Source organism: Arvicanthis niloticus, chromosome 16, assembly GCF_011762505.2.
Source record: "Arvicanthis niloticus isolate mArvNil1 chromosome 16, mArvNil1.pat.X, whole genome shotgun sequence".
Lineage (NCBI taxonomy): Eukaryota > Metazoa > Chordata > Mammalia > Rodentia > Muridae > Arvicanthis > Arvicanthis niloticus.
The window spans coordinates 106,214-121,942 of NC_047673.1; the positions used below are offsets into that span (position 1 = coordinate 106,214).

Below are 15,729 nucleotides of genomic sequence, written 5' to 3' on the forward strand. Positions count from 1 at the left end.
CAACTCAAGTTCCTTAGCAGTGGGAGGGAAAACAGGAGCCTCCTTCAAAGGGTAAGCCAGATGGTGCTGGTACAGAGAATGAGAGTCTGACTTTCAGAAAAGGACCACAGCTTTTACAAATTTCAAAACCAGTTTTGAGTTTCAGTAAAGCAGTGATTCTGGAATTTTACTAATACTCTACATGCCCAGAGGGAGGAGGGGTTGCTCATGCCAGACAAAATGTTACTTATTTAGAACTGAGCTAAAACTGGTGCCTCATTATAAGGAACAACCATAATAAAGAAAGTCTGAATTTAACCTGCCACAGTTCCAGATGACAGACAGATAGTTCTGGATCCCAGCTATAAAGAACAGAAAGGCCGGATGCAGAAAAGTGCCAGCACTAGGAGGCTCTGATCAAATAGTGAAGTGCACAGAGAAAAGCAGCCACATCCTCAGCTGCCAAGAGCACAAGTCATCAACTGAAAGTAACCCCTAGAGTTCCACTGCCCTAAGGCTAAACTCAACAGAGCCATTAACCTCTAGTCACCTATCTGCCATTCACTGCTCTGAGTTCCAAAACCTGGATGTTCCAATACTCTACTTTATTTGCATCTCTCTAGCAATCTGATTAATATTTAAAAGACTTCCAATGTACAAACAAGCTAGACCTATATAAGAGTTCAGTGCTACAGTTGTTTTGTACATTCTTAATATATTTGAGCGATAACTCCCAAGTAGAACATTAGCTACCTCATGGGTATAAACTGGAAAACATCAAGAGGCTGACAAAAATCTGCACAGCCCACGTAACACAAAGATAAACTATTAAAGTGAAGACAGATCTGGTGGACCTCAGACACTGTAAAATACAGATTCAATACCAGCGTAAGACAAAGGAAAGATAAAGGTACATAAGCCCAGTAACCTTCTACCTCTCCAACCCTATGCATATGACATTTTCCAGTTTTCAAGGACCTAAAAAGAAGCTACTCCAACATTATTATTATTATTAATTATACCCATTATATTTTACTGTCCCTCAGCTTTTTGTCTTTAATACAATATCAGATGTATTTTTATTTCATTTATTTTTAAAAATGGTTAAAATTTTTTTAAAAAATTATTACTTCACTTCCTTCATTCACCTAATTTGTGAACTTTTTTCATTAGTGGGTAATCTTTTTTCCCCTTCTTTTGTCTCACTCCCTCCCCCTTTGAATTCTGTCCTATAGTTTTAGTAATATTTAATGGATTTTGCTTAAGTAATATTTTAATTTTTATTCCTCTCCATATGTTTAGGTAATTTTGAACTTTTTCATTCCTGAGGGATTTTACTCTCCTTTTTGCGTTTAATCCCTTGTTCCTTTCTCTTTCCTCTTCTTAACACTTTTCAACCTTTCATCTTTTCATTTATTTAACCTTAGTTCTCTTCTATTTCTTTCTTTTCCCAGCCTCTTTCTTTTACCTCATTAATGAATTAGAAATAAATTTATCCTAAATAATTTTTAACTTTATAACACATTCTATATGAATTTTCCCACTGTCTGGCTTATGGTCATCAGTGATGTATTAGTGGGCTTTGATTTTATGTGTATTTCTACATTTTTGACACTTTAGTGTTGAGCTATCAGAACTGCGTTCCCCTCGCTGAATGGTATTAGGAATTAAAACCTGAAGAAAGGATTTAATTTAATTGTGAATTAAAACCAGGAAGCTGTCCATGTAAGATCTCCAAGTAAAACCAGAAAAGTTATCTAAACCAACAAATGTATAAATTCCATCACAAAATATACAAAAGCAATAGGAAAAAGTAACATAACAAGATGCCTCCAATAACACAACTTTTCAACTGCTGAATTTAGATACTGAAATAGGTAAAATGTCAAATGAAGATATCAAAAATTCTCTGCTATACATTTGTGGTCAAGAATCTAGAGTTTGGCCGGGCGGTGGTGGCGCACGCCTTTAATCCCAGCACTTGGGAGGCAGAGGCAGGCGGATTTCTGAGTTCAAGGCCAGCCTGGTCTACCGAGTGAGTTCCAGGACAGCCAGGGCTACACAGAGAAACCCTGTCTCGAAAAACCAAAAAAAAAAAAAAAAAAAAACCAAAAAAAAAAAAAAAGAATCTAGAGTTTGGCAAAGCTCAGCAGATGAAGGTGCCAAACCTGCCAAACCTGAGTTCCTGGGATCAGTTCCCTGAATCTAGAAGGTGGAAGAAACTGACTTCTGTTGGGAGCCGACTTTTAGCAGAAAGTGGCTAGATTATCTTTGCAGCCATCTGGAACCATATACTCTGATAAGAGATTTGGTTTTCAATAGCCTACAACAGCTGAAGCACACTCTGATATCCCACATATTCTGTTTTGCTATTTATTGCCCCCAGCTTCAAGGCGCACGTGGTAGTCACACCTGCAAGGCATTGCAGTTCACGTGCTGTCCACGTGCTATCTACGCCATACATGCTTATAAGGCGCCCGTGGTATCCATGCCTGCAAGGCGCACGCGCTATCCACGCTATAGACGCCTGTAAGGCTTACGTCATATCAACACCTGCAAGGCATGGGGTATCCACGTGCCTACAAGGCAAGTGGCAAAAGGGTATAAATACCTCAAAATTCCCTTCAATAAAGAAGACTTGAGACTTGGTAAGAGACTTGATCAGACTTTCTGTCTTGTCTCCATTCTTCACGTCTCTTCCCCTTTATCCTCTCTTTCTCTCTCTCTCTCTCTCTCTCTCTCTCTCTCTCTCTCTCTCTCTCTCTCTCTCTCTCTCTCTCCCCACACCCTCGGACTGGAGCAGCAGCTTGGGCCAAGACACAGTGGCCGCCAAGCGTGGAGCGGAGCAGGCCGCAACATTTTGGCCCACAAAGCCGGGCAGTATGGGCCATGACAGACTTCCATAAGTTGTCCTCTGATTTCTACATAAATATATAGGTGCATACACACACACAATTAATAAACATAAAATATATAAAAAATTTAAAAAGAAACATGAAATGGAGGAAAATATCTTAATGAAGCATAAAATAGAAAAGGGTAAAGGAATACATGTGATAAGAAAGCAGAAGTCAAAACTAACTGGAGGAGGTTTCTGGGGAGGACAACAAATGAGAACAAAGTATGTCACACATGTATGAGGATGCCATGTATTAAAACTAGCACGTTTAACCCTTAAAAATTAGTTTAAGACTTTACTATTAAAAGTGATCAATGACTCCAAGGAGGATTAGAAAGAAAAAGATTAACTCAATCCAGGACCTAGGAAACAAAGTCAGAAACACAGAAGATAGCTTGGTAAAATATACTCATAAGAGAATTCAACTTACCTCAACCAATACCTCAAACACATTTGTGTGCCAGACTGCCCACCATCCAGATGGCTCAAGAACTTTTTCCAAGAAGCTGACTGTGAATTCCTTTACCTCAGAGGCCTTACAGTCAGCTACAAATTAAATAAGAATTGGAAATGTATAGATGAGAAGTTAATAAATCCATCTGAATCCATTTTCTCAGAACAATCTTACAATCTGTGGACAAGCTACTTGCAAAATAAAACTGCAAAAAAAGAAATTACTCACCTAAAATATAATCTTGATAGGCTCTGAATCGCTCATAAAACAGAAGTTCATTTGTTTGAATAATTTGTGGAAACAGAATTTTTCCTTCTGGCATGAGAGATTTTACAGTAGCACCTGGATTAGCATGATGGCCACTGCATGGATCTGAGTCGTGGAATAAACCTAAAACAATATAACACAAAGATTCAACTATCTAGTGTAGTGTAATGGGCTACACCACTTTGGCTCCCAACAGGTCACACTCAAGCACCTGCCCAAGAGCTATCTGGATTCAAGAACAACAGACAGACAGACAGACACAGACACAGACACAGACACACCCCAGTTAATTTGAAAATGCCTTAGCTAGCTCAAATAACTGGGCAGTTCTAATTCTTCCAACAGCTTGCACACATTTCCCTCCTGTAATCCTGGCTTAAGGTCTTCTAATTCTATATTTTATCTTTGTTGCCCTGGCTCCTTCTGGCCAGCTCCCTAGTCTTTGCTGCCCAAGACATTTCTGGGCAGCCCTTTCAGGAGCCCATATTCCTTCTCACCTACATTTCAGATTTTCCTTCTGCAGCTCTCAATCTGATCTATCTCCCTCTGAATCATGGCTATTCCTTTCTTTCTTCCTCCCAGTTCCTAGCCTGTGCCCCTCTTTCTCTGTCCAGCCATTGGCTGTTGGTTCTTTATTGATTGTTCAAAGACCAATTGGAGATAAGGACCTTCAGCATTTGGCCAAGCAGATTGCTGATTAATTCAAAGCATTAGAAACAATCTCCACCATCTAGTTATCAGATAGTGTTCCTAACTGCAAGTCTATTTTAAAGGATTTTTGTTTTTAATTATTTGTATGTGTTTAACCCTGTGTGGGTATGAATAGGAGTGCTAAAGGCCAGAAGCATTGGAACTCCCTGCTCCTACTAATCTGCCCCACATGGAAGCTGGAATTTGAATGTGGGTGATCCACTGCAAAAGCAGTACTATTAACTACTGAGCCAGCTCTACAGATCTCAGGATTTTTATTTTTCACTATAATTAGCAGGGTTTCCTCTAAAACAATTCCATCAATATATATTTTAAAAAGAAACTAAAAGGGGCTGGGGAGATGGCTCAGCAGTTAAAAACATATACTGTTCTTGCAGAAAACCAGAGTTTAATTTCTAGCACCCATGTGGCAGTTAACAATCTCCAATTCCAGGAAATCCAATGCCCTCTTCTGGCCTAGGCAAGCTGTTTTAGACACATGGTATAAGTGTTCCTGCTTGGATGGAAGGGTAGCCTGGGACTCATTAGCCCAGGAATCGTACAGCTCTGTGGGGGAAAGGTATCCTAGTGAAAGGGCATCCTGAGACACAGGAGCCCAGGAACTACACAGCTCTTGAGAGAAAGCCTCCTCGGCAGAGATGTTACAGCTCCCAGAAGAGGGTATCACTAGCTGAGCTGAGGGGCTCAGGAGCTTCAGCTCTACTCCACTTCTTCAATTCTTCTCTTCATTGCTCCTTGGCTTCTTCCAATAAGAGAGTCACACCAGGCAGCAAATCTCATAAAAGAGATTAACTGGAGAGTCCATAGTGTAGAGGGACAAATCTAGGGATGGATGCCTCTGTTCCCAGGAGTAGACAGTAGGGAACTGGAAAAAGGGCAGGGCTTACATAAGAATTTTTAGTGGGGTGGGGGGCAGAGCTTTTCAGGACAGAGAGTTCTAGATTTAGGATTTGGTGATTTTTTGTTTTTTTTTGGGGGGGTTTGTTGTTGTTTTTAGAAGCTCAGAGATTGGTTTTTCCCAGTTTGTGGGGTCCCTTTAGGAAGGATTAGGAGGTGTGTCATTGTTGGATGAGGTATGTCACTGGGGGTAGGCTTTGAGGTTTATGAACTCTCCTCACTCACAACACTATCATAAGGACAAAATGGCAGCCTATGGAATGGGAAAATATCTTTTCCAACCCTACATCTGACAGAGGGCTAATATTCAAAATATATAAAGAACTCAAATAGACATCAACAAACCACATAACTCAAAAAATGGAGCTAAACAGAAATATCAACAGAGGAATCTCTACTGGCCAAGAAACACTTTAAGAAATGTTCAATGTCCTTAGTCATCAGGAAAATGCAAATCAAAATGACTCTGAGATTCCCTTTTACACCCATCATAATGGCTAAGATTAAAAGCTCAAGTGACACCACATGCTGGTGAGGATGTAGAGCAAGGGGAACACTCCTACATTGCTCATAGGAGTACAAACTTGTACAATCTCCCTGGAAGTAAATTTGGTGATTTCTCAGAAAATTGGGAATACTTCTACCTCAAGACCCAGCTATAACACTCCTGGGCATATACCCAAAAAGATGCTCCATCATATCACAAGGACAATTGCTCAACAATAGCAGCAGCTTTATTGCCAGCAACTGGAAACAACTCAGATGCCCTTCAACCAAAAAATGGATTAAAAATATGGTTCATTTACACAAATGGATTACTACTCAGCTATTAAAAAGGACATCATGAAATTTGCAGGCAAATAGATAGAACTGAAAAATATTATCCTAAGTAATCCATACCCAAACAGACATGTATGGTATGTATTCACTTATAAGTGGATATTAGCCATAAAGTACAGCATACCCACGACACAATCCATAGATCCAAAGCAGCTAAATAACAAGGAGGGCCCAAGAGGGGATGCTTGAATCTCATTCAGAATGGGAAATAAAATAATCATTGGTGGTGGATGGAGGGAGGAAACTGGGCAGGAGAGGGGATGGGGAGGGGAAGTGTATGTGGGAAATCAGGTGTAGGGAAAGTGGGGCATCTCTAGGATGTACCAGAGACCTGAGATGGGGGAGGCTCTAGGGAGTCTATGAGGGTGACTCTGGCTGAGACTCCTAGCAGTGAGGGATATGGAGCCTAAAATGGCTCCCTGCTGTAGCTAAGCAGGACTCCCAGAGGAGGGATAAGGAAACCAATCCACCCACAAACCTTTTGACCTAAAATTTGTCCTGCCTATAAGAAGCGCAGAAACTAAGATGGAGCAGAGACTGAGGGAATGGCCAACAAATTATTAGCCTAACTTGAGGCCTATCCCATAATCAAGAACCAATCCCTGACAGTATTGATACTCTGTTAGGCTTGAAGACAGGAGCCTAGCATAACTGTCCTCTGAGAGTCTCCACCCATTAACTGACCCAAACAGATACTGAGACCACCAATCAAACATTACACAGAGTTCAGAGAGTCTTGTGGAAGAGTTGAGTAAGAATTGAGGACCTGGAGTGGATAGGTATTCCACAAGAAGACAACAGGGTCAACTAACCTGGACACTTAGGGGCTTCCACCCTAAGTGTACCACCAACCAAAAGCATACCTGGGCTGGACCAAAGCCTCCTGCACATATGTAGCAGAAGTGCAGCTTGGTCTTCATGTGGGTCACCCAACTGGAGTAGGGGCTGTCCCTGTTTCTGTAGATCCTGTTCCCCTAACTGGGTGACTGGCTATCCCATGGCAGAGTAGTACCCAAGGGAGGCTTCACTTTTTCTCAGAGAAAGGGAGGGGGTGTGGGGGAGAGGGTTCTAAGGATAGTACTGGAAGGAGAGGAGGAGGGGGCTGCAACTGGGATGTAAAATAATAAATAAAGTAATGGGGAAAAAGCAACTTAGGGAGGAAAGGGTTTATTTCATGCACAGTTGCATATAACAGTTCATAATCAAAAGCACGCAGGAACTAAAGCAGGGAAGGGAGCAGGAGGCAGGAGGCAGGAGCTGTTGCAGCAGTCATGGAAGGGTGCTGCTTACTGGCTTGAATATCATGGCTTGCTCAGCCTGTTTTCTTAGAGAAAACTTAGAACTACCAGTTCAGGGACAGCACCATCCACAATGGGTTGTGTCCTCCCTATCAAATATTAATTAAGAAAATGTCCTACAGCCTGATAAGATTTTACAGAGGCATTTTCTCAGTTGAGGTTCAGTCCTTTCAGATACTGTGTACAGATGACATAAAAGTAGCCAGCACAGTGACCATCACCCCAGAACATAGTTTTAGGTTACCCCAATGTCTAAGTTAGGGTTTTACTGCTGGGAACAGACATCATGACCAAGGTAAGTCTTATAAAGACAACATTTAATTGTGGCTAGCTTACATGTTCAGAAGTTCAATCCATTATCATCAAGGCAGGAAAATGGCAGCATCCAGGCAGGCACAGTGCAGGAGGAACTGAGCTCTACATCTTCATCTGAAGGCTAACAGAATACTAACTTCCAGGCAGTTAGGATGTGAATCTTTAAGTCCAGGCCCACAATGACACACCTACTCCAACAAGGCCACACCTTCTAATAGTGCCACTCCCTGGGCCAAGCATATACAAACCATCACATTCCAATCCTGGCCCCCACAGGCTTGTTCAAACATATGAGTCTATGGGGTCCATATCTAAACATAGCATAATGCAAAATACATTTAGCCCACCTTCAAAAGTCCTCATAGCCTATAGCAATCTCACCAATGATAAAAGTGCAAAGTTCAAAGTTCTCTTCTGAGATTCATCCAATCACTTAGGACTAATCACCAAGGCAAGACAAGAAAGCATCTGGGCAAACTCCAAACTCTGCATCTCCATAGCTGATGTCAAAGCAGTCTTCAGATCTCCAACTCCTTTTTCATCTTTGTTGACTTGCAACAAACTTCTTTCTCCTTTTCCCATTCAATCTTAGAAGCTTTCCTCAGTAGATATCCCACAGCCCTGACATCTTTAATATTGTTGAGTCTCCAAGGCATCTTCAAATTCACAGCTTCTTGTTCCAATGTCTGGGATCTACACATGACTTTCTGAGCTCTTCCAAAGGACTGGCATCACTTCTCCAGCTCTGCCCTCTGTAGCATGCTAAAATCAGGTTGATCCACTGCCACTGGTGTTCTTGGTTATCAACCCCATGGTACTGGGAACTCCAATACACTGGGGTCTTCTGCTGCAACTAGGCTTCACCAATAGCCTCTCATAGGCTCTCTTCATGGTGCCAAGCCTCAACTCCTTTATATGACCCTTGAGTTGTAGGCCATCAACTGCAACTGAGGTTACACCTTCACCAATGGTCTTCCATGGCCTCTCACAGTGCCATGCCTCAGCTGATCTTCATGACCCCCTTCATGCCTTCAAAACTAGTACCACCTGGATGACTCTTACACATTACCAAGAACAGCTGCAGCATGAGGCATTTACCTTGGCCATCTCTGGAACAGCTTCTTTGTGCTCTCAGAAAACACTTCCCAGAAGATCTCACCTCAGTGATGCTGGTCTCTTCTTAATCACTGCTAATTTCTTAGCTCCAGCTAACCAGCATCAATTGTCCCAGTAGACCCTTTAACCCCACAGCCACATGGCCAAAGCTGCTGAGTTCTGCTGCTTTCTGGGGCTGGAATATGGCCCCTCTTATTCCGTTACCAGCTTTCTGTTTTTCAATTCCTCTCTGCCTAAGCTTGGCTTTCCAGGAACTTCCCCTGTAGACTGAGTTTGAACTCAGAGATCTGCATGGCTCTGTCTCCTGTAATGCTGGGATTAAAGATGTATACCACCATCCCTGGATTTAAGCTTTTCTTTACCTAGAACCTGCTTTGTCCCAGGCTGGCCTTGAATTTAGAGAGCTGTTTGGCTTTGTCTCCCGGGATTAAAGGTGTATAGCACCATGCTTGGATCTAAACTTAGCTGTGTAGGATCTTGCCCCCAAATCCCTTAATCTTTTATCTCCTAGAACATAGGGTTCAGTTCTATTTCATTTCCAGGTGCTCTTTTAATACTAGAACCATATATTTTTTTCTTTCTAAGCTTGCTATGCTTGTTCAAAATGCTCTTCATGATACTTAACTGTTGGGCTTTTTTTTTGAGACTTCCTTTGTCAGTGCAATTAATACAAATCTCTTTACCTTAGACTCAAGTAGACTCTTCAGAGAATGGCAAAAAGCAGCCACATTCTTCACCAAAATGCCACAAAAACAGTCTCTAGGCCACATTCTGAAATTCTTCTCCACTGAAACCTCTTGGGCCACGTCTGCACAGTTCAAATCATACTCAGCAACAAAGTCTTCCATATCCATACTAGGATAGCCCATTGAGCTCAAGTTAAAGCATTCCACTGCTTTACAAAGTTCCAAAACCCACATTCCTCAAAACAAAAGCATGGTCAGATCTATCACAGCAATACTCCAGTTCTTGGTACCAATTTCTCTCTTAGGGTTTTACTGCTGGGAACAGACACCATGACCAAGGCAAGAGTTCAGTCCATTATTATCAAGGCAGGAACACGGCAGCATCCAGGCAGGCATAGTGCAGGAGAAACTGAGAGTTCTACATTTTCACCTGAAGGCTGTTAACAGAATACTAACTTCCAGGCAGCTAGGGTGAGTCTTAAAGCCCACACCCACAGTAACTCACCTACTCCAACAAGGCCACACCTTCTAATAGTGCCACTCCCTGGGGCGAGTGTATACAAACTATCACACCCAAATTCTATGTTCTGTTGTAGATGCAGTTTCATTAAGTTTTTTTTTTTAAGTGACAGAATAAAATAAGTCATAAATCAAATCATAAATAAATTGGTGGAAACATAAAAGGCGAGTTATAGTCATATAGATAACTCTCAGCTATAAACCTCTGATGCTGATAGCATTCTTAGCCCTTTGATTGGTAGAAACTAGGGTTTATTAAGTTGATGCATTCCAAATGCTTTTTAGCTGTATCTGTCTTTAAAATTAAAATTATTAAACAAAGTAGAAAAATGAACTCATCTACGGGAGACATTCATGTTTAAATTTACATATTAACAATGATTACCACAAGAAAGCTAAGATTTCCATCACCCCACATAGCGTCTTTAAATGGTGAGAATACAGGATCTACTCTTCATGCTATGCATTAAGTTTCCTTTGACAAACATGGCCTCAGTTTCTCTATGCTTTGGGAAACCATCAAGTAAACTCTGTTTCTTCAAGTTCAGTGTTTTATTGTGACTGTTCTTTTGGTTTAATTTTATGCAGGCAGAGTCTCATGTAGCCCAGGTTGCTCTCCAATTTATTAGGTAGCCAAGGATGGCCCTTTATTCCCATCACTCCTGCTCCTACCACTCAAGTGCTAGGATCACAGGTATGTACTATTATTCCTGACTTGTGTATGTAACTTTTAATATTTCAAATATGACAGTATACAAGTTTAGTTCCTTACAGCCACTTTAAAGCTGACTCTTCATATTATAATATTTTCACATAGGAAATACTGGTTGTTTTCTAAGGCAGTAAACTGTACATATGAAACTTTTGGCTGTTCGCAAAGTACATGGGTTGCAGAATTAAGTCACACCTATGACTTCTCACTTCAACTGAATTCTTTCCATTACACATTATAACTGAATGTGTTAATATAAACTAGCCTTAAAAAAACCATCAGGGCCAGGCATGGTGATTCATGTCTTTAAACTCAGTACAGGTGGAACTCTGAGTTAGAGGCTGGCCTTGGCCTGGTTTACATAGTGAATTTCATGTCAGCCAGGGCTATGTAGAGACCCTGCCTCAAAATAAAAAAGGAACTGGGGATATCGCTCAGTGGTAGAGCACTTTTCCTAGCATATGTAAGGACATAGTTAGGCAAATAAAAATTAAAATGGAATCCCCATGACAAGGTACAAAGAACCTTTAGAAAAGGTTAGAAAATCTGGGTTATTTTTATTTCTGAATTCTATTCGGACTCAGCTCTGCTGTCATCTGTCCTCAGTGCTTAGGATCACAGTTCAAGGTTGTTTTTTATAAAGGAGAAGTGTAGCACATGATCCCCTAGATGTAGGTTAAAAACAAACAAACAAACAAACAAACAAACAAACTTGGCTCAGCTAATAAATGAACACAAAGCTTCCCTTCCATCTGGGGAATATCTACCCAGATCCAACCCTTTCTCTTCTCCGGAAGCTGAGTCAAGAGGATTGAGAGCCTAAATTGGGCACAGTATCTGCCGACTCTCCAGGCCCGGCGCAGCACTCCCCAGGCAGGTAATCGCGTCCTAAGACTGGCCAGGCCCGGCTGGCAACCACGAAAACAGCCCTCCGACGCGGGTTGAGGTGCTCACCTTCCTTCCAAGACGCCGGTTCCTCCTCCGCCGCAAAGTCAGGTCTCGATGGAACCATAGCTGCTTTAGGTTCCAGAACTACACCGGTCTGCAAATCATCAGCCATTTCAAATTTACGCGGGCGGCTGTCACAAACCAGAACGCGATGACGACATCGCTAGCGTCGGTACTCGGATAGAGGAGCCTCTTCAGCTTTCAGTAACTGCTCTGACAGTGCTTCAGCGCCACCTAGAGGATTGGCGGACTGTTCTGGACCAACTTCTTCCCAGTCTCTGGTTTAGCCAAACAAAAGGAAGTAGAATGTTGATATAACTTGGAATGATTTCTCAAAAATCAGCAAAGCGAACTTGTATGTTGAGCACAGTAGAAAAGATAATGAAAGTGAAATGATTAAGAATATGCCATCTTGATTAACTCTGTTTTATGTTTGTTTAAAGAGTTCTTAGGCAAGCTGGGCAGTGGTGGCACGCACACCTTTAATCCCGGCACAAGGGCGGCAGAGGCAGGCAGATTTCTGAGTTCGAGGCCAGCCTGGTCTACAAAGTGAGTTCCAGTATTACACAGAGAAACCTTGTCTCTAAAAACCAAACCAAACCAAACCAAACCAAACCAAACCAACCCAACCCAACCCAACCCAACCCAACCCAAAAAAACAAAAAGAGTACTGTCTCTGGGCTGAGAATATAACTTGGTGGTAGAGTGCTTGCATTATATACTTGAGACCCTAGATTCAATCCAAAGTGCCACAAATACAAAAACAACAAACTATCTTTGTATTTTAAATACCTTGTAAATTTTTGGTATATTTTTGATCGTCCTCTCCATATAGTTGAATATATGCATTTGGTATGTATATCTGTACCAGATACATATGTGTTCATATTTTGATATATGTATATATATTAAATTTATCTTATGTATTCATATATATATATATATATATATATATACATAAGTTCATAGACCTTACTTTAAATCACAGCATACATTGTCTATGAAAATTAATCATTCATAGAAAATACTTCCAACTTGAAATTCCAAATATGGGATTGTGTGTGCTCCTCTCCTTTGTGAATGGTGGAAGCAGGTCCACCTAAGTGTGGAACTCCTAATGGTGACTTCAACGTTATAGGAAACTGGAGCTGGTGCAGTATATATAGTTGTGTGTTGTTGAATATGTCCTGATTGTGTTGCTTTTGATTACTTAATTCATGTCCCCATTCAGCACTTGTTTTTAGTTTCTGATGTGTGAGTTCCATTTAACGTTTGGTTGCCAACACATGCTATTTCCAGCAGTTCTCTTCAAACACTGAGGCAAAAAGTAACTTTGAAGCATCCCTTTATTAATTGACATAATTATTATTTTTAATTTGCTGTGGACTTTTAAGCTCATTCTAGGCCTTGAAGATAACACATGTAGCCTATATTTAGAACTCAACTTCATGGGAACAAGTAACATGTACTTTGAAAAGAGTTTTGACACAATTATGCCTCCTTGTGCACATGGGATTGTGTTACACCAGGAAGCCCTCCTTTTTTCCTGAAAATTATACTGTATTTAAATATGCCTACAATAAGCTATCCAGTGTTAAACTATTGAAATTTGAACCAACACCAGATACTAAGTCATGTTGAATCCGATTGGTTTTCTTCTTGTCTCATGTGAATCATTACTCTCTTGAAGATGCCATTTGCAGAGATCTTCCACAATGGTAGCAGATCTATCTGTTAGTTTTGGATTAACATTTGACTTGCAAAGAAAGTTTGAAGAAATTATAAGAAAGTGAAGCAGGTCCAGGCAGTGGTGGTGCAAGCCTTTAATCCTAGCACTTGGAAGGCAGAGGCAGGCAGATTTTTTAGTTCAAGGCCAGCCTGGTCTACAGAGTGAGTTCCAGGACAGCCAGGACTATACAGAGAAACCCTGTCTTGAAAAAAAGAGAAAAAGAAAGAAAAGAAAGTGAAGCAGAGCCAACATTGGGACCTGGAGAAAGAAAAAAGCTATTGAAATGAAACTAGTTTTGCACAACCTTAGAGAGTGGTTCCTGGTCTCCTTTGGAAATGTATACAATGTGCAGAAGCTGAAAGCTAGCAGAACTGCTGAATTAACTTGACTCTTTCTGGCCACTGCCTGGTAGCTTTGCCCATGTCATTATCATTAGAGTTTCACAGGAAAATGAATGTAGCTGACCTTGGAGCTCTGAGCTCTGAAGTATAATAAGTCAAAAGTTAAAGTTTAAATAATTATAACTTTGCAATTATTATTTTGGTCACAGGTCTGGGAATAGGGGAAGTTTGAAACTTTGGGGAAGAATTTTAATTCTTTTTTTTCTATTTCGTTTACTTTTATTACCTTGTTGTTCAATCACCTTATCAACAAAATAAATAATTCTTGAAATCATTCACTATAAAGAGATAGGGATTCTCATTAGGAACTTTTTGGCATATACCCCAAAGATGCTCCAACATATAACAAGGACACATGTTTCACTATGTTTATAGCAGCCTTATTTATAATAGCCAGAAGCTGGAAACAACCCAGATGTCCCTAAAACAGAAGAATGGATACAGAAAATGTGGTACATTTTCACAATGGAATACTATTCAGCTATTAATACCAATGACTTCATGAAATTCCCAGGCAAATGGATGGAACTTGAAAATATCATCCTGAGTGAGGTAAGCCATATACAAAAGAACACATATGCTATGTACTCACTGATAAATGGATATTAGCCCAAAAGCTCACAATGCCTACAAATACAACCGACAGACTAGAAGGAGCTTAGGAGGAAGGAAGACCAGGATGTGGATGCTTCAGTCTTGTATTGAGAGGAAAACAGGATGTTGGCAGTAGGTGAAGGGAGGGGGGACCTGGGAGGAAAAGAGGAGGGAGAGGAAATAAGGCAGGTAGTATCAGGCACCAGAGGGGACAGAAGAGAGGTACAGAGGGTCGGGAAATCGAATAAAAATATGTATCAGTGGGGGATGAAGAACTGGGGATAGCCACTGGAGAGGGTTCCAGATGCTAGGGAAGTGAGAGGCTTCCAAGACCCAACAGGGATGACTTTAGAAGAAATGTGAACAGTGAAAGGGAAATAGAACCTGTATAAACCGCCTCCAGTAGATAGGCATGGGCCCCAGTTGAGGGTTGGGGCCACCCACCCATCTTAAAGCTTTTAATCCAGAAATGTTCCTGTCCAAAGGAAAGTCAGGGACAAAAAATGGAGTGGAGACTGAAGAAAGGGGCATCTGGGGACCGACCCACCTGGGAATCCATTCTGTCTGCAGACACCAAATTCCGACCCTGTTGCTGTTGCCGAGAAGCATTTGCTGACAGGAACCCAGTGTGGCTGTTCTTCGGAAGGTTCTGCCAGCAACTAATGCAGATGTGGATGTTGGAACCAGCTATCAGACTGAGCCTGTGGAACCCAGGTGGGGGAGCTGGCGCAAGGTCTGGAGGAGCAGAGAGGGAGTGCAACCCCATAGAAAGAACAACATTGGTTTTTATTGTGTATGAACCATGAAGAAATAATTTGCCTTCTAACTTACAGAGGCATGCTGCAAAGAAAAATATGGTACCTGGAAAAGTGTGTGGGATTTTTGGAAGACAGGAGTGTTGTATTAACTTATGGGAATACTGGGTATATTTGTCAAGGCAAGTCAAAATGAGAAGTAGAAACATCTAATTGTCTTCAGAGACTAACAGCTCATTTAAACTGATTCCAATTACCTGCTCTAAGTGAATGGCATACATGTTGATCTTCTTTTAAACCTTTCCTGTAGTAATGTAGATTGATAAAGGTAGAAGCTACCCAAAACACCTCCTGGTGGTTCAGTCAGTTGATATTCCAATTTGTAAATGTTATATTGGTGAGACTAAGTGCATTGTTAGGAAAATTTATTTTCAATTAATATAATGGCTTACACAGAATAAAACCTACTTATTTTCAATGTTTAAAACATTTATTACCATTTAGAATTGATGTCTTCTTAGTTAATACAACAATTATGCCTTTCCTTGTGAAGGCTGATGTTCTCTTTCCCTAAGAGAGACTTGACCATGTAGCCACTGCTATGATTCT

The 15,729-nt window shown here is 41.0% G+C and overlaps 1 protein-coding gene across 1 annotated transcript in view; it reads right to left on the reverse strand.

Moving 5' to 3' along the window:
- Shcbp1 (SHC binding and spindle associated 1) overlaps positions 1-11,797 on the reverse strand; it is a 33,768-nt gene extending 21,971 nt beyond the window's left edge. The window contains exons 1-3 of the mRNA XM_034520470.2: positions 11,648-11,797; positions 3,561-3,722; positions 3,309-3,424 (exon numbers count right to left, since the gene is read on the reverse strand). Coding sequence (XP_034376361.1) covers positions 3,309-3,424; positions 3,561-3,722; positions 11,648-11,753 — 384 coding nt within the window. The 5' untranslated portion in view covers positions 11,754-11,797. The remainder of the gene's footprint in view (positions 1-3,308; positions 3,425-3,560; positions 3,723-11,647) is intronic.
- Positions 11,798-15,729: the final 3,932 nt, after the last annotated feature.